At 30.1% G+C, this 19,794-nt stretch overlaps 2 protein-coding genes across 3 annotated transcripts in view; one reads left to right on the top strand and one right to left on the bottom strand.

Annotated features, from left to right (window-relative positions):
• Window positions 1–5,195: 5,195 nt before the first annotated feature.
• The window catches only part of LOC120426431 (protein tweety), a 194,352-nt gene continuing 179,753 nt past the window's right edge, over window positions 5,196–19,794 (top strand). The window contains exon 1 of the mRNA XM_039591194.2: window positions 5,196–5,206. The gene's annotated coding sequence lies outside the window, so the exon portion shown is untranslated. The remainder of the gene's footprint in view (window positions 5,207–19,794) is intronic.
• On the bottom strand, window positions 8,629–18,304 carry LOC120426425 (uncharacterized). Of its 2 annotated transcripts, XR_008212485.1 has the most exons (5): window positions 17,789–18,304; window positions 17,538–17,710; window positions 11,724–12,740; window positions 11,530–11,646; window positions 8,629–9,213 (listed from the first exon to the last, which is right to left on the bottom strand). XR_008212485.1 is itself a non-coding variant. In XM_039591187.2 (3 exons), the coding sequence occupies exons 1-3, from the start codon at window positions 17,958–17,960 to the stop codon at window positions 9,154–9,156; spliced, it is 405 nt and encodes a 134-aa protein (XP_039447121.1). In that variant the 5' UTR covers window positions 17,961–18,304; the 3' UTR covers window positions 8,629–9,153. The 2 variants fall into 2 exon arrangements, 1 of the variants encoding a protein (XP_039447121.1); XM_039591187.2 differs by lacking the exons at window positions 11,530–11,646; window positions 11,724–12,740.

Below are 19,794 nucleotides of genomic sequence, written 5' to 3' on the forward strand. Positions count from 1 at the left end.
TTATTAAATGATTAAGATATTAAATGATTAAATTATTAAATTATTAAATTATTAAATTATTAAATTATTAAATTATTAAACTATTAAATGATTAAATTATTAAATGATAAAATTATTAAATTATTAAATTATTAAATTATTAAATTATTAAACTATTAAATGATTGAGTTATTAAATGATTAAATTATTAAATTATGAAATTATTAAATTATTAAATTATTAAATTATTAAATTATTAAATTATTAAATTATTAAATTATTAAATTATTAAATTATTAAATTATTAAATTATTAAATTATTAAATTATTAAATTATTATATTATTAAATTATTAACTTATTAAATTATTAAACTATTGAATCGAAAATTTGACAAACACAACATTATTATCTACAATTCTTAAATTTTATTAATTCTTATGTTTTGAAATTCTTAATTTCTAAAATTCTTAACTTCTAGAAATTTTAAATAATTTGAATATTTTCGACAGGTATCAAATAGGAGAAATTCTCGTATGTTTAGCAAAATAAGCACTCGCTCCTGACTTCATCCAATTTACTTATTTTAACTATTCAAACAACTAATTTTTCAAAACTTTTGATAGAAACTTGCTTGCTCACTTCTTATTTGCCGATTTATCGTTTGATTTCAGTTGAAAACACTTTTTATGAGCTGTAATTGAATGTCAAAGTGCTGATATGGCAACATTAAAGGCACGCTGGAATTAGATGCCATTATCAATACTAAGACCTGGAAAAAAGAACAAACTTGCGGCCGAGTACAACCTTTGAGTGAAAGCGATGGAGGTGAACGAACTACTCACGGGGCAGCACACGAATTCTACCGGATTGGCCATCATCAAGCGAAATTTGGAAAATTGTGACTGCAGTGATAGTGAATATTTGGAAAACAAAGTGCCAGGCCAGTGAAAACCAATAGATATCAATAAAAATCAGCAAAACAACAAATAAAATGAATTTTATTTCGAAAATAACCTAAAAATTCCGAAATGACAGCACACGACAATAGCACGACATCCTAAATAACAAAACCGTGCGACGTCGGTCGAATGTCGTACGACAATGTCGAACAATTTCGATGATCGATCGCACGACAAATACGACATTTTGGTGCAAAAACGTATGACATTCGTGCGAATGTCGCACGACATTGGCGTGCGACGTCGTACGATTGCACGTGCGACAAACGACGGACGTCGGACGGACTTTTCAGTCAGGGTAGCTGGACTCGGTCACTGGAAACCCTGTTTGAAAAATGTCGCACGTCGTACGAGCTGTCGCGCGGTTTTGATTTTACCGTTTCGATATCGATTGGTCGAAAGGCCGACAAACGTACGACAAACACTTGACTTGACCGACATTGTTTTTCCATCGATTTTCCTTCAATTTGAAGTCAAGATTTTCGACGCAGTTTGACAGTTCTCTCCAGTTGGACTTGTTTGGACTTGATCAAATCAGAGAAACTTTGAATCGATTCAAACCAGTTTTACGTTGCAGTAAGGTTTCGTGTGGATTTTGGCCAGTTGATTGGTAAGTTGTGTTCCTTTTTTACCGGAAAGTTTCGGTCGGAGTGGGCGAGCGGCTTTATCATAACAATATATTCCAGATTTCCTGATTTCGGCCTTCGTGATGGTGGAGGAGGAGGAGAACGGGTCCCATCGTTGCTCCAGCGGGCCTTGCCGGAAGACGGGAGGGAAAGGAACCGGTCTGCGATCGAGGAAGCGGATTGGCGTTTAACTTTCCGCTGGAGGTGGCGGTGCGTGCCATACCCAAGGAGGAGGAGGATCAAACGGCATGTAATGGATGAGGCGGCGTTTCTGATCCGCCGGAGGTTTTTATACGGTGAGTTGTTTTTGAAACGATAGAGGGGGCAAGAGTATTGAATTCCTTTCTCTATGGAGGGGGCAAGAGTATTGAATTCCTTTCTCTATGGAGGGGGTGTGCCTCCCATTTGAAAAATAAATGAGGACGATGAAAATGTGCGTGGAGGAGGGGAGGGAAGGGGGGAAAATTATCAAAAATTCTAAACAACAAAATTCTTTTTCTTTCATTTCTCAAACTTTTCAATTTTACAAATAAAGTATGATTTCGCTTGAAAATAAAATAAAATTAAAATAATATTATTATTACATTTCTTCAATACAATTCAATTCTGTTTATTTCTTTAGTTATCTTGGTTATCTTTTAACAATAGTTTTTAAAATAAATTATAAAAGTATAAAATTATAAAATTATAAAATTATAAAATTATAAAATTATAAAATTATAAAATTATAAAATTATAAAATTATAAAATTATAAAATTATAAAATTATAAAATTATAAAATTATAAAATTATAAAATTATAAAATTATAAAATTATAAAATTATAAAATTATAAAATTATAAAATTATAAAATTATAAAATTATAAAATTATAAAATTATAAAATTATAAAATTATAAAAATTATAAAATTATAAAATTATAAAATTATAAAATTATAAAATTATAAAATTATAAAATTATAAAATTATAAAATTATAAAATTATAAAATTATAAAATTATAAAATTATAAAATTATAAAATTATAAAATTATAAAATTATAAAATTATAAAATTATAAAATTATAAAATTATAAAATTATAAAATTATAAAATTATAAAATTATAAAATTATAAAATTATAAAATTATAAAATTATAAAATTATAAAATTATAAAATTATAAAATTATAAAATTATAAAATTATAAAATTATAAAATTATATAATTATAAAATTATAAAATTATAAAATTATAAAATTATAAAATTATAAAATTATAAAATTATAAAATTATAAAATTACAAAATTACAAAATTATAAAATTATAAAATTATAAAATTATAAAATTATAAAATTATAAAATTTTAAAATTATAAAATTATAAAATTATAAAATTATAAAATTGTTCGGTGTTCACCGAAGAAACCCCACCGTGCGCACACCCGTGCGCCCACCGTGTCAACTGACAGTTGACAGCAGACAGCAAACGTCAAACGTCACCAGCAAAGCGCGCGCATCGAGCGCGCTCGCCAGAACACGTCCGATCGTCGGAGAGTAAACACGTTTTCGCAGAAGTGTTAAGTTTAGTGTTGTGAGAGTCAGGAGGAAGAGTGAGAAGGAGAAATAAACAAAGAAAACCAAGTTCCCGGTGTTTTTCCTCTTCCTGCGGTCCCGCTGCCACAACCCAAAATACAGTCCACTGAAACATATCGGCCAGCCCCGAACATGGTCCGTACCGAACCGGATTTGTGAGCCGTTCCCGTTCAAGTCCCCGGAAACCTCCGGAACATTCCAGTCCAAGCACTCCTGATCAACGTTCCCTCACGCTACCTCTGCAGCCAACCGGATCTGAACGTAAGTCCAGCCGCGCACTTGCGTCGTCGGAATCCGGATTCCGGAAGTATCCGCCCCAGGAGCTTCCACCAAGTGGTTCAACCGAACTGCTTTTGTGGCTGTTGAAGGCAGGTGAGTGGATGCCCGAGCAAGTGTTCTCCTCTTCCCCACCACCGAGTTTTCTTGAGAAACACCACGTACGAATGTGTGTGCGTGTGCGTGTGTGTTTGTGAGGGTTGTCACACGTCAAAGTGACAATAACAGTGCGTCGTCGTCCAACCGGAAGACGAACAAGCAGCATAACCTTCCCAACCGGGAACAGGTTGCCATCGTGGGCTTTCCCGGACCAGCGGAAAGTGACCATGGATCTATCCACAACCGAGAATCCTGAGGATGCGATCCGGCAGCTCCAGGAGGTAGAACAGAAGGTCGATTTCGTAGAAAATACGTTTCTGTGTCTACCGGAGCCGGTGTTGGCGCATCTTACAGTGCTTGAGGGCTTCCTAAGGGCAGCAAGAAGGGAACATAACAAGCGAAGACTACAGTTCGTATCACTTGTTCCGGAAGCCATCGAGCAAGTGGAGGAGGAAATGGACAAGTTTTGGATGCGCTACAAGGAAGTAAACTTCACCCTGGCAATGAAGTTAGCTGCTGCAAAGCGATCTTCAGCTTCACCACCCGGCGAGGCAGACCAGATTGCCGCCGAAGCTTGGCTAACGCAGCAGTTTAAGGCTTGGGAGTCCCTCCAAGCGGACATCCCGGAGCATACCATCGAGTCCCAGCAGGCCAGGTCGCAAACCTTGGAATCCCAAGAGGTAGCCGCCCAAGACTGCCCTCTACCGACCGGCTCAAACCAACCGAGCTCGTGCAACTCCCAGCCAAGAGAGAAACCCATCAAGAACGCGCGTGTGGACTCCACGTCCGACGCTCTTATCGTGGCCAACCACGGGCCACAAGAACCAGCCGAGGCGGTTGCTCCGGAGGACCATCCAGCGTCTACCGGAAGCCCGAAAGATGTCACCGCCAGCATGAAGCATAACGAGCTGCTGCCAGTAGTGGTCTCGTGCCAAGTCCCGTGCCTTTTTCACCCAGACGGTGGATCGAAGGACGAATCCGATCCAAATCCAGCACATGAACCCGAACCCGAGACTGCAACCAGACCAGGTCGTGTCCAACCGGACAGCCTCCCTCAAGTGATGACCACCACGGAGTATGAACCGCTGCTGCCATCTGTGGCGAAGGCCCCAGACAAGCGTGGCCAACGTCGTTCTTGTCGTTTCCACCCGGATGTCGGCACCCTCCAGATCCAGTCCAAGATAAAGGCAATCCAAGTGACCTCCGAGAACGCACGCGACATCAATGCCATTCCTGAAGTAAGAGGTAAGCGAACCCTCGCTCCTGACAAACCCTGCGTCGTTCGCAGGTCCCAGCAAGGTGAACCGTTCATCGAGAGCCGGCGCGAAGCATGGAAGCTGACCGTTCCGCCGGACAAGACCTCAAGAGCCAAGCAAACCGTTTCGAGTGACCAACCTGGTCGCTCACAACCGTCCCTCGATAGCCGGCGCAAAGGCGGGCATCCGTCCGTTCCGCCGGACAAGATCGTCAAAGTCGTTGAGTTACCTCAACCGGGGGGAGTATGTTCGGTGTTCACCGAAGAAACCCCACCGTGCGCACACCCGTGCGCCCACCGTGTCAACTGACAGTTGACAGCAGAACAGAAACGTCAAACGTCACCAGTAAAAGCGCGCGCGATCAGCGCGCTCGTCAGAACACGTCCGATCGTCGGAGAGTAAACACGTTTTCGCAGAAGTGTTAAGTTTAGTGTTGTGAGATGCAGGAGGAAGAGTGAGAAGGAGAAATAAACAAAGAAAACCAAGTTCCAGGTGTTTTTCCTCCCTCCTGCGGTCCCGCTGCCACAACCCAAAATACAGTCCACTGAAACATATCGGCCAGCCCCGAACAAAAATTATAAAATTATAAAATTAAAATTATAAAATAAGATTCTACAAATCTTTAACTCCTAAATTTTCAAACTTATTATTCTTTAAATTCTTGATTTTATAAACTATTTTTAAAAATATCAAAGAATTTGTTTTTATTATAAAATTATTCTGATATTTTAAATTTTAACGATTCTAACATTCAAACATTTCAAAATTGTTCAAAAGCTTTAAAATTTATTGCTTCATTACAAGGACTTAAGTGTCCCAAGAAACACATCTCGGATTAGTTTCCAAATGCCGTAAGAGCCATTGGTAAACAAAGTCCTTTTTGCATCGGTATTCGACGTACTTACGAAAAACCAATATCAAAAATACTCGAGATTGTTCATCTACACGTCCTTCAAGTGCCCCAAACTTAAAATAAATGAAATTTTGTTTTATTTTCGAGAAAAACGATATTTTTTTTTAACATTGAAAGTTGAATTTTACAATTAACGTTATTAAAATTACAGTTCTTCAAAGGTTTTTGAATATTCCACATTTACATAATTTATGAATTTTCGCAGAATTTTTGAGTATGATATCTGTCATGAGATTTCTTTTTTTAACAAAACTTTAGTTATGTTTTGGATGATTCAGCCGAATGACGTAATCTTTTTTCAGGTAACCAAAAATATTCCAATCAGATCCTGCTGACAACCCAGCGTCTCCGTTTTGTCCCAGGGAACGGAAGCTGTAACGATCGCAAAAACACCTGCACCGGACACTTCCGGTAAACTGATGATGTCCCGTACTCCGGTGGCCATCAATCCGTGGGAAATAAACGGAAGCAAACTCGAAAAGATGGCTGACAAAGTCCGGCCAAGATGCCGAAGTGACGAGATGAGCTGAAAGGCCAACCGGAAGACAACGCCAAAAAACCACTTAAAGATCGCGATACACAACATCTAAAATTAATGAATGTATATGAAATTTAGTGAAAAAGTTTAATTTACAGAAAATATACAATACATCTAAAAATAATTTAAAAATAAAAAAAATGTCTATTTTTACTGCAACCTAACCTAATAAAAACTAACTTAATCCACCTATGTGGTTGATGCCTTCCTCACTTTTTACAAACAATGGGTAATATGAGTGGTTTGAACACATTTTTCAGCTATTTTTTTTTTAGATCCCGAAAAATAAGTACACAGATATAACTTAAGTGATCATAACTCAAGACAGGGTTGCTAGATCTTCAATGTTGTGAGCTCGTTGGAAAGGTTTTTCGATTACTTAATGACATTGGGTCAGATGATGAATCCGAAAATCGTTTACATACATTTAAATGAGATCAGGCTTCGAAAAAGTACATGAATATCACTTAAGTGGTCATAACTCGAGACAGGGTTGCCAGATCTTCAATGTTATGGACTCGTTGGAAAGGTTTTTCGATTACCTAACCAACGATGGGTCGGGTTCTGGATCCGGACATCGTTTACATACATTTAAGTGAGATCCGGCTTCAAAAAAGTACATAAATATCACTTAAGTGGTCATAACTCGAGACAGGGTTGCCAGATCTTCAATGTTGTGGACTCGTTGGAAAGGGTTTTCGATTACCTAAACAACGATGGGTCGGATTATGGATCCGGACATCGTTTACATGCATTTAAGTGAGATCCGGCTTCAAAAAAGTACATAAATATCACTTAAGTGGTCATAACTCGAGACAGGGTTGCCAGATCTTCAATGTTGTGGACTCGTTGGAAAGGGTTTTCGATTACCTAACCAACGATGGGTCGGATTATGGATCCGGACATCGTTTACATACATTTAAGTGAGATCCGGCTTCAAAAAAGTACATAAATATCACTTAAGTGGTCAAAACTCGAGACAGGGTTGCCAGATCTTCAATGTTGTGGACTCGTTGGAAAGGGTTTTCGATTACCTAACCAACGATGGGTCGGGTTCTGTATCCGGATATCGTTCACATACCTTTAAGTGAGATCCGGCTTCAAAAAAGTACATAAATATCACTTAAGTGGTTATAACTCGAGACAGGGTTGCCAGATCTTCAATGTTATGGACTCGTTGGAAAGGGTTTTTGATTACCTAACCAACGATGGGTCGGATTATGGATCCGGACATCGTTTACATACATTTAAGTGAGATCCGGCTTCAAAAAAGTACATAAATATCACTTAAGTGGTCATAACTCAAGACAGGTTTGCCAGATCTTCAATGTTGTGGACTCGTTGGAAAGGGTTTTCGATTACCTAACCAACGATGGGTCGGATGATGGATCCGGACATCGTTTACATGCATATATATGAGATCCGGATACATGTGAAAACACATTTTTATACATAACTTTTGAACTAGTTATCGAAACTTCAAACAATTCAATAGCGATGTATGGGACCATAAATCAAGTTGAATGCGACCGGTTTGATTAAAATCGGTTCAGCCATTGCTGAGAAAACTCAGTGAGAATTTTGGTCACATACATACATACACACATACACACACACATACACACACACATACACACACACATACACACACACAGACATTTGTTCAGTTTTCGATTCTGAGTCGATATGTATACATGAAGGTGGGTCTTTGAGCTTTTAATAAAAAGTTCATTTTTAGAGCAGGATTATAGCCTTACCTCAGTGAGGAAGGCAAAACGAAAAAACAGCACACGACAAAGGCACGACAACCTAAATAACAAAACCGTGCGACGTCGGTCGAATGTCGTACGACAATGTCGAACAATTTCCATGATCGATCGCACGACAAATACGACATTTTGGTGCAAAAACGTATGACATTCGCGCGAAAGTCGCACGACATTGTCGTGCGACGTCGTACAATTGCACGGACGACAAACGACGGACGTCCGACGGACTTTTCAGTCAGGGAACGACCGGCGACTCAGTGACCGACGAAATAGGCGGCGGGCCAGATGCGGGCATAAAAATGTCAAAATCTCTTCCCCCCTCACTTCGTCTCACCATCCAGCTGCAGCTTTGTTGACAAACAAACGGAGCACGCGGTCGCATGATGGCGGCATCGAGCCAGAATTAGGGGTGATCATGTGATTAAAAATGAAAGTTTTTTCAAGAAAAATAATATTTTTTTGACCGAATAAAAAAATTGCGAGCATGTTCAAACAATTATGCCTGATGTCGGAGAAGTGATAAAAAAGCAAAATTTTAATCCATAATTTTTCTATAAATTGAATTTTTTTCACTCCAACTGGGAACCCCTAGGTCTATCCACGACCGTTTGCAATGACCGTGAGAAGATGCCAGAAAATCCCTGACTGAAAAGTCCGTCCGACGTCCGTCGTTTGTCGTACGTGCAATCGTACGACGTCGCACGACAATGTCGTGCGACATTCGCACGAATGTCATACGTTTTTGCACCAAAATGTCGTATTTGTCGTGCGATCGATCATCGAAATTGTTCGACATTGTCGTACGACATTCGACCGACGTCGCACGGTTTTGTTATTTAGGATGTCGTGCTATTGTCGTGTGCTGTCATTTCGGAATTTTTAGGTTATTTTCGAAATAAAATTCATTTTATTTGTTGTTTTGCTGATTTTTATTGATATCTATTAGTTTTCACTGGCCTGGCACTTTGTTTTCCAAATATTCACTATCACTGCAGTCACAATTTTCCAAATTTCGCTTGATGATGGCCAATCCGGTAGAATTCGTGTGCTGCCCCGTGAGTAGTTCGTTAACCTCCATCGCTTTCACTCAGAGGTTGTACTCGGCCGCAAGTTTGTTCTTTTTTTCCAGGTCTTAGTATTGATAATGGCGATTTTGACATTCTCTAAAAATCAAACACCACCAACACTTTCATTGTCCTGTTTGGAGACTGTTTGATACAGATCTGAAATGAATTAAATAATAAAAAAAATACTGTAACTAGGGGAACAGCATCTAATTCCAGCGTGCCTTTAATGTTGCCATATCAGCACTTTGACATTCAATTACAGCTCATAAAAAGCGTTTTCAACTGAAATCAAATGATAAATCGGCCAATAAGAAGTGAGCAAGCAATTTTCTATCAAAAGTTTTGAAAAATTAGTTGTTTGAATAGTTAAAATAAGTAAATTGGATGGAGTCAGAAGCGAGTGCTTATTTTGCTAAACATACGAGAATTTCTCCTATTTGCTACCTGGCGAAAATATTCAAATTATTTAAAATTTCTAGAAGTTAAGAATTTTAGAAATTAAGAATTTCAAAACATAAGAATTAATAAAATTTAAGAATTGTACAAAATAATTTTGTGTTTGTCAAATTTTCGATTCAATAATTTAATAATTTAATAATTTAATAATTTAATAATTTAATAATTTAATAATTTAATAATTTAATAATTTAATAATTTAATAATTTAATAATTTAATAATTTAATAATTTAGTAATTTAATAATTTAATAATTTAATAATTTAATAATTTAATAATTTAATAATTTAATAATTTAATAATTTAATAATTTAATAATTTAATAATTTAATAATTTAATAATTTAATAATTTAATAATTTAATAATTTAATAATTTAATAATTTAATAATTTAATAATTTAATAATTTAATAATTTAATAATTTAATAATTTAATAATTTAATAATTTAATAATTTAATAATTTAATAATTTAATAATTTAATAATTTAATAATTTAATAATTTAATAATTTAATAATTTAATAATTTAATAATTTAATAATTTAATAATTTAATAATTTAATAATTTAATAATTTAATAATTTAATAATTTAATAATTTAATAATTTAATAATTTAATAATTTAATAATTTAATAATTTAATAATTTAATAATTTAATAATTTAATAATTTAATAATTTAATAATTTAATAATTTAATAATTTAATAATTTAATAATTTAATAATTTAATAATTTAATAATTTAATAATTTAATAATTTAATAATTTAATAATTTAATAATTTAATAATTTAATAATTTAATAATTTAATAATTTAATAATTTAATAATTTAATAATTTAATAATTTAATAATTTAATAATTTAATAATTTAATAATTTAATAATTTAATAATTTAATAATTTAATAATTTAATAATTTAATAATTTAATAATTTAATAATTTAATAATTTAATAATTTAATAATTTAATAATTTAATAATTTAATAATTTAATAATTTAATAATTTAATAATTTAATAATTTAATAATTTAATAATTTAATAATTTAATAATTTAATAATTTAATAATTTAATAATTTAATAATTTAATAATTTAATAATTTAATAATTTAATAATTTAATAATTTAATAATTTAATAATTTAATAATTTAATAATTTAATAATTTAATAATTTAATAATTTAATAATTTAATAATTTAATAATTTAATAATTTAATAATTTAATAATTTAATAATTTGATAATTTAATAATTTAATAATTTAATAATTTAATAATTTAATAATTTAATAATTTAATAATTTAATAATTTAATAATTTAATAATTTAATAATTTAATAATTTCATAATTTCATAATTTCATAATTTCATAATTTCATAATTTCATAATTTCATAATTTCATAATTTCATAATTTCATAATTTCATAATTTCATAATTTCATAATTTCATAATTTCATAATTTAATAGTTTAATAATTTATTAATTAAATTATTTAATAATTTATTTATTTATTTATAATTTTATGATTTTATAAATAACACCGACCAACAAAGTTTCTGCGCAGGTTCAATTCAAGGGGACCCCAAAAACATGTTTACTTTGTATTTTTCAAAAATTTCAAAAATATTTGGACAGAGCCAAATTTGTATGACAGTTTGTATGGAGAATTAGAGCTGTTCGCCACAAACTCCCACAAACTTCATGCTGCCCCCTCGAGTTGAGCCAGGTTTCAGAATTTTAGAGTTTTATAATTTTTACTTAATTATTGTAAAATTTTTGAATACTAGAATTCCAGAAGTAAAGAATTTCAGAATTTTTGTGTTTGAGATTTAAAAAAAAGTTTTGGCTCGTAGAATTGAAGAATTCAAGAATTATTTTTTTAATTATTTAATTGTTTAGAATTTGTGATTGCATTAGGTTTGGATCCCCCCTCCTGTCCTCCCCCACGCACATTTCCATCGTCCTCTTTTTTCCTCCCGGCACACCTCCACCGTTTAAAAAAACACGACTCACCCCAATCCGCTTTCGATCGCAGACCGGTTCCTTCCCGTCCCATCTTCCGGCATGATCCGCCGGGTTAACGATGTTTCACGTTCTCTTCCACCGTCGCGAAGGCTGAAATCAGGAAGTCTGGAACATAATGTTATGATTTATCCGCTCGCCCACTCCGGCCGGAACTTTCCAGCAAAAAAAGGAACACAACTTACCAATCAACCAGCCAAAATCCTCACGAACCTTTACAACAATATTGTTTTTCTGATTTGATCAAGTCCGAACAAGATCAACTGAAGAGAACTGTCAAACTGTTTGCGTCGACGATAATCGACGTCGAATTGAAGGAAAATCGATGGAAAAAACAATGTCGAGCATGTCGAGTGTTTGTCGCACGTTTGTCGTCCTTTCGACCAATCGATATCGAAACGGTAAAATCAAAACCGTGCGACAACTCGTACGACGTGCGACATTTTTCAAACAGGGATCCACCCTGACTGAAAAGTTCGTCGGACGTCCGTCGTTTGTCGTCCGTGCAATCGTACGACGTCGCACGACAATGTCGTGCGACTTTCGCGCGAATGTCATACGTTTTTGCACCAAAATGTCGTATTTGTCGTGCGATCGATGATCGAAATTGTACGACATTGTCGTACGACATTCGACCGACGACGCACGGTTTTGTTATTTAGGATGTCGTGCCTTTGTCGTGTGATGTCATTTCGGGTTTTTAGGTTATGTTGCAGTAAAAATTAGATATTTATTTTTTTTTATTTTTTTTTAGATGTATTTTTATTGTAAATTTCACTTTTTCACTCGATTTAAAATACATTCATTAATTTTACTTGTGTGTCGCGATCTCCACATAGTTTTTGGCGTTTTCTTCCAGTTGGTCTTTCAGCTAATCGCTCGGCATTTTGGCCGGAAGTTTTTGGCGTTGTCTTCCGGGTCCGGAATTTGCCAGCCATCTTTTCGAGCCGACGCCATCGTGCGAGGCAGCATCTTGATCAAGATTGACTATTGCTCTCCGACTAGCCGCAGATACGGCGGGGTGCGGCTCCACCGTTTATGTCCCATGGATTGATGGCCACCGGAGTACGGGACAACGTCGGTTTACGCACTTCCGGAGCAGATGTTTTTGCGGCCGTTACAGCTTCCGTTCAACAAACTACGTGGGACAACACAAAGACGCTGGTTTGTTAGCAGGATCAGATTGGAACATTTTTGGTTACCTGAAAAAAGATAACGTCATTCGGCTGAATCATCATATCCAAATCATATCTAGAGTTTTGTTGTTGAAACAAAGGGAATCTCATGACAGATATTATACTCAAAAAATCTGTGAAAATTCATACAATAATTAATTGTGGAATATTCAAAAATTTAACTTTCAATGTAAAATTTTGAAAAAAAAACTAAAAAAGCAGTTAATTAAAACTTATAAATTTTTAAGAAAATAAAGATAAAAGAAAGTTTAAGACAACAAAAAATTCTAACATTTTAGATTTCAAATTAAAAATCAATATCAACGCATGGTTTTTCTCCAAAGTTTTATGGAGAAAACCCATCTGGACCTGTTTAAATATTTTTGATTTTTTTAAATTTAAAGTGCATGTGTTTCTGAAGACCCCAAAGTCCATGCTTTCAGGATGCTAAGAACTTAAAAGACTTAAAACAATTTTAAAATGTTCGAATGTTTAAATTAATCGTAAAAATTTAAAATATCTGAATAATTTAAAAATGAAATTTAATCTTTGACATTTTTGAAATTTACAAATATCAAGAATTATAAGAATACACTCAAAACCCGATGGTTTGACACCAACTGTTGTCAAACGAAAGGGGTCACTTTTTAGTTTGACACCCATTTTACAAACGAAAAAGTGACCAACCACCGGGGGCTGAGTGTAATACAATATAAAAAATTAAGAGATTAAAAATTTAAGAACCTAAGTATTTCAAAATTATACAATTTTTAGAATTTAGAGTTTAAGAACTTTAAAATTATGAAATACTAAAATTCTAAAAAAAAAATTCTTAAATTATAAAAAATTTAGCATTTTAAAATTTAATAATTTTAAAACTTTAGAATTTTTAAATTTTTGAATTTTGGAATTTTGGAATTTCGGAATTTTGGAATTTTGGAATTTTGGAATTTTTGAATTTTGGAATTTTGGAATTTTGGAATTTTGGAATTTTGGAATTTTGGAATTTTGGAATTTTGGAATTTTGGAATTTTGGAATTTTGGAATTTTGGAATTTTGGAATTTTGGAATTTTGGAATTTTGGAATTTTGGAATTTTGGAATTTTGGAATTTTGGAATTTTGGAATTTTGGAATTTTGGAATTTTGGAATTTTGGAATTTTGGAATTTTGGAATTTTGGAATTTTGGAATTTTGGAATTTTGGAATTTTGGAATTTAGGAATTTTGGAATTTTGGAATTTTGGAATTTTGGAATTTTGGAATTTTGGAATTTTGGAATTTTGGAATTTTGGAATTTTAGAATTTTAGAATTTTAGAATTTTAGAATTTTAGAATTTTAGAATTTTAGAATTTTAGAATTTTAGAATTTTAGAATTTTAGAATTTTAGAATTTTAGAATTTTAGAATTTTAGAATTTTAGAATTTTAGAATTTTAGAATTTTAGAATTTTAGAATTTTAGAATTTTAGAATTTTAGAATTTTAGAATTTTAGAATTTTAGAATTTTAGAATTTTAGAATTTTAGAATTTTAGAATTTTAGAATTTTAGAATTTTAGAATTTTAGAATTTTAGAATTTTAGAATTTTAGAATTTTAGAATTTTAGAATTTTAGAATTTTAGAATTTTAGAATTTTAGAATTTTAGAATTTTAGAATTTTAGAATTTTAGAATTTTAGAATTTTAGAATTTTAGAATTTTAGAATTTTAGAATTTTAGAATTTTAGAATTTTAGAATTTTAGAATTTTAGAATTTTAGAATTTTAGAATTTTAGAATTTTAGAATTTTAGAATTTTAGAATTTTAGAATTTTAGAATTTTAGAATTTTAGAATTTTAGAATTTTAGAATTTTAGAATTTTAGAATTTTAGAATTTTAGAATTTTAGAATTTTAGAATTTTAGAATTTTAGAATTTTAGAATTTTAGAATTTTAGAATTTTAGAATTTTAGAATTTTAGAATTTTAGAATTTTAGAATTTTAGAATTTTAGAATTTTAGAATTTTAGAATTTTAGAATTTTAGAATTTTAGAATTTTAGAATTTTAGAATTTTAGAATTTTAGAATTTTAGAATTTTAGAATTTTAGAATTTTAGAATTTTAGAATTTTAGAATTTTAGAATTTTAGAATTTTAGAATTTTAGAATTTTAGAATTTTAGAATTTTAGAATTTTAGAATTTTAGAATTTTAGAATTTTAGAATTTTAGAATTTTAGAATTTTAGAATTTTAGAATTTTAGAATTTTAGAATTTTAGAATTTTAGAATTTTAGAATTTTAGAATTTTAGAATTTTAGAATTTTAGAATTTTAGAATTTTAGAATTTTAGAATTTTAGAATTTTAGAATTTTAGAATTTTAGAATTTTAGAATTTTAGAATTTTAGAATTTTAGAATTTTAGAATTTTAGAATTTTAGAATTTTAGAATTTTAGAATTTTAGAATTTTAGAATTTTAGAATTTTAGAATTTTAGAATTTTAGAATTTTAGAATTTTAGAATTTTAGAATTTTAGAATTTTAGAATTTTAGAATTTTAGAATTTTAGAATTTTAGAATTTTAGAATTTTAGAATTTTAGAATTTTAGAATTTTAGAATTTTAGAATTTTAGAATTTTAGAATTTTAGAATTTTAGAATTTTAGAATTTTAGAATTTTAGAATTTTAGAATTTTAGAATTTTAGAATTTTAGAATTTTAGAATTTTAGAATTTTAGAATTTTAGAATTTTAGAATTTTAGAATTTTAGAATTTTAGAATTTTAGAATTTTAGAATTTTAGAATTTTAGAATTTTAGAATTTTAGAATTTTAGAATTTTAGAATTTTAGAATTTTAGAATTTTAGAATTTTAGAATTTTAGAATTTTAGAATTTTAGAATTTTAGAATTTTAGAATTTTAGAATTTTAGAATTTTAGAATTTTAGAATTTTAGAATTTTAGAATTTTAGAATTTTAGAATTTTAGAATTTTAGAATTTTAGAATTTTAGAATTTTAGAATTTTAGAATTTTAGAATTTTAGAATTTTAGAATTTTAGAATTTTAGAATTTTAGAATTTTAGAATTTTAGAATTTTAGAATTTTAGAATTTTAGAATTTTAGAATTTTAGAATTTTAGAATTTTAGAATTTTAGAATTTTAGAATTTTAGAATTTTAGAATTTTAGAATTTTAGAATTTTAGAATTTTAGAATTTTAGAATTTTAGAATTTTAGAATTTTAGAATTTTAGAATTTTAGAATTTTAGAATTTTAGAATTTTAGAATTTTAGAATTTTAGAATTTTAGAATTTTAGAATTTTAGAATTTTAGAATTTTAGAATTTTAGAATTTTAGAATTTTTGAATTTTAGAATTTTAGAATTTTAGAATTTTTGAATTTTAGAATTTTAGAATTTTAGAATTTTAGAATTTTAGAATTTTTGAATTTTAGAATTTTAGAATTTTAGAATTTTAGAATTTTAGAATTTTTGAATTTTAGAATTTTTGAATTTTAGAATTTTAGAATTTTAGAATTTTTGAATTTTAGAATTTTAGAATTTTTGAATTTTAGAATTTTAGAATTTTAGAATTTTAGAATTTTAGAATTTTAGAATTTTAGAATTTTTGAATTTTAGAATTTTAGAATTTTAGAATTTTAGAATTTTAGAATTTTAGAATTTTTGAATTTTAGAATTTTAGAATTTTTGAATTTTAGAATTTTAGAATTTTAGAATTTTAGAATTTTAGAATTTTAGAATTTTAGAATTTTAGAATTTTTGAATTTTTGAATTTTAGAATTTTTGAATTTTAGAATTTTAGAATTTTAGAATTTTAGAATTTTAGAATTTTAGAATTTTAGAATTTTAGAATTTTAGAATTTTAGAATTTTAGAATTTTAGAATTTTAGAATTTTAGAATTTTAGAATTTTAGAATTTTTGAATTTTTGAATTTTAGAATTTTAGAATTTTAGAATTTTAGAATTTTAGAATTTTAGAATTTTAGAATTTTAGAATTTTAGAATTTTAGAATTTTAGAATTTTAGAATTTTAGAATTTTAGAATTTTAGAATTTTAGAATTTTAGAATTTTAGAATTTTAGAATTTTAGAATTTTAGAATTTTAGAATTTTAGAATTTTAGAATTTTAGAATTTTAGAATTTTAGAATTTTAGAATTTTAGAATTTTAGAATTTTAGAATTTTAGAATTTTAGAATTTTAGAATTTTAGAATTTTAGAGTTTTAGAATTTTAGAATTTTAGAATTTTAGAATTTTAGAATTTTAGAATTTTAGAATTTTAGAATTTTAGAATTTTAGAATTTTAGAATTATTTTTTCTAAGTGTTTGAAATAAAAAAAAAATGTTGCTTTTACCTTTTTGTAATCTGCATTTTTTCAATTTGTTATAATTTTAATAAAAATATTTTTTTTATTTAAACAAATATTTCTGCAAACCTTTTAAAAAAATACCTATTTTTTGTAATTTGCTTTGTTTTCAACCTTTTTTTTTATTAATTTTATTTTTTTCAGTAAAAAAATATAAATAAATATAAAAAAAAAATCTGTAAAATATTATTCAGGATGCTGCTAGTTTTTAAATTTTGAAACTCATCATCGAGATAATCCTGGCGGAGCATTTATGTTAGAGTTTTTTTTATTATACAATTCTGAAGTCCAATAATCATAACACCCAATATTAGCCCTCATACTTTCCGTCTTCCAAGCTCACTCCCGATACTTTGAAATGCGCCTCTTCCATCATTTCAATGACTTGAAGCAACAGTTCTATTGATACAAATTTCCGGTGGATAAGAAACACCGCCAAGAGATGATTATTCTGTACCCCTTTTTCTCTTACCTTGGGTAGAACTTTTGACGCTCGGTGTTTCATTCCCTCCTCCTTTGGAATGAACCATATCCTCCATAAGCTCGGTTCCTTCCGGTCCCGTCTTCCGCCACGAAGACCTGGCCCGCCGGATTCATGCGTCTCGTCCTCCTCCTCCACCGCCACGAAGACAGAATTCTGAATATCTGGAACATAAGAAGCTATAATTTGGCCACTTGCCCACTCCAGCCGGAACTTTCCGACAGAAAAAAAGCACAACTTACCTATCAACCGGTCAAAATCCTTCCGAAGCCCAACATCAACAATAACTGGTTCGATTCGGTTGCAATCAAGTCCAAACAAGACCAGCTGAAGAGAACTGTCAAACTGTTTGCGTCGACGGAAATCGTGACGTCGAATTGAAGGAAAATCGATGGAAAAAACAATGTCGGGCATGTCGAGTGTTTGTCGTACGTTTGTCGTCCTTTCGACCAATCGATATCGAAACGGTAAAATCAAAACCGCGCGACAGCTTGTACGACGTGCGACATTTTTCAAACAGGGCAGCTACGAGCTAAATCAACAATATCGATTGGTCGAAAGGACGACAAACGTGCGACAAACACTCGACAAGCCCGACATTGTTTTTCCTATCGATTTTCCTTCAATTTGACGTCACGATTTTCGTCGACGCAAGCAGTTTGACAGTTCTTTCAAGTTGGTCTTGTATTAACTTGATTGCAACCGGATTGAACCAGTTTTCGTTGCTGTTGAGCTTCGCAAGGATTTTGGCCGGTTGGTAGGTGAGTTGTGTTATTTTTTCTGCCGGAAAGATTCAGCCGGAGTAAGCGAGCGGCCAAATCATAGTGTCCTGTGTTCCAGGTTTCCTGATTTCGGTCATCGTGGTGGTAGAGGCGAAGGAGGATGGGAAATAGAGATAACCCGGCGGCCATGCCGGAAGACGGGAGGAACCGGTCTGCGGTCAAGTAAACAGATGTTTTACTTTCCGCGGGAGGTTGCGGAGTATTCCCAAAGGAGAAGAAGGATGAAATACCAAGTTCCGCCCAAGGGAACATAAAGAGAGAAACGGACCTTCCAATTCCTAGGGAGTTGTTCACTGTTCTGGGTGAATGAAAAGGAGGAGGAGGACGGAATAATATACTCCCGGCGGCGTTTCTGATCCGACAGAAGTTGTTATCAATGGAACTGGTGAGTCATGTTTTTGAAGTAATAAAAAAAATCAAACAATCAGAAATTAAAAAAAAAATTTGGGGATTCATAAGCTCAAAATTTTATAATTTCAAAAAAAATATAATTAAAAAAAATAAATTTGAAATTTTCAAAATTTATATTATTTTTATTTCTAAAATTCTACGATTTAAAAAAATATGATTTTAAAATTATAATATTTGAAAACAAAATAAAATTTCTTACATGTTTCACATGTTTTAAAATTTGAAAAACTTTTTATGATTTTAAAATGTCTGTTTATCTTTAAAAATGTTGAATTATAAGGTAATTAAATTGTGAAATTATAAAATAAGAAAATTATAAAATTATAAAATTATAAAATTATAAAATTAAAAAATTATAAATTTATAAAATTATAAAATTTTAAAATTTTAAAATTATAAAATTATAAAATTATAAAATTATAAAATTATAAAATTATAAAATTATAAAATTATAAAATTATAAAATTATAAAATTATAAAATTATAAAATTATAAAATTATAAAATTATAAAATTATAAAATTATAAAATTATAAAATTATAAAATTATAAAATTATAAAATTATAAAATTATAAAATTATAAAATTATAAAATTATAAAATTATAAAATTATAAAATTATAAAATTATAAAATTTTAGAATTTTAGATTTTTAAAATCATAATATTGTAAAATATTTGGATTCTACAAATCATAAACTCTAAAAATTTTAAATTGTATTATTCTTAAAATTCTTGATATTTTCAAAATCTTTTTTTTAATTTTTCAGGTATTTAATTTTTTTAAGATTCTAACATTCGAACATTTCAAAATTATTTAAAAACTTTAAAGTTCATTGCTTCTTTAAAGCAAGGACTTCAGAATCCCAAGAAACACACGCTTTGTGTGTGTGTGTGTGTGTGTGTGTGTGTGTGTGTGTGTGTGTGTGTGTGCAACCAACCAAACGGGACCACGCGGTCGCTTCTTACAAATTGAGTTGTTTCCATGTATTTTTAGATCTTCATTTTATACATGCAAATAACTCGCATAGGCATTTGGAAGGTGTTAGCCCTGCCG

Source organism: Culex pipiens, chromosome 1 (genome assembly GCF_016801865.2).
Source record: "Culex pipiens pallens isolate TS chromosome 1, TS_CPP_V2, whole genome shotgun sequence".
NCBI lineage: Eukaryota > Metazoa > Arthropoda > Insecta > Diptera > Culicidae > Culex > Culex pipiens.

Bases quoted from the DNA above. Each gene is read 5' to 3' on its own strand.
- LOC120426425 (XM_039591187.2), bottom strand. From the start codon at position 17,960: ATGCCCGACATTGTTTTTTCCATCGATTTTCCTTCAATTCGACGTCAC. The intron at 17,711-17,788 runs GTAAGTTGTGCT...CTTATGTTCCAG, and splicing joins GGATTTTGACCGGTTGATAG to ATATTCAGAATTCTGTCTTC. The intron at 9,214-17,537 runs GTAAGAGAAAAA...AATTCATTTCAG, and splicing joins CGTCAAAAGTTCTACCCAAG to ATCTGTATCAAACAGTCTCC.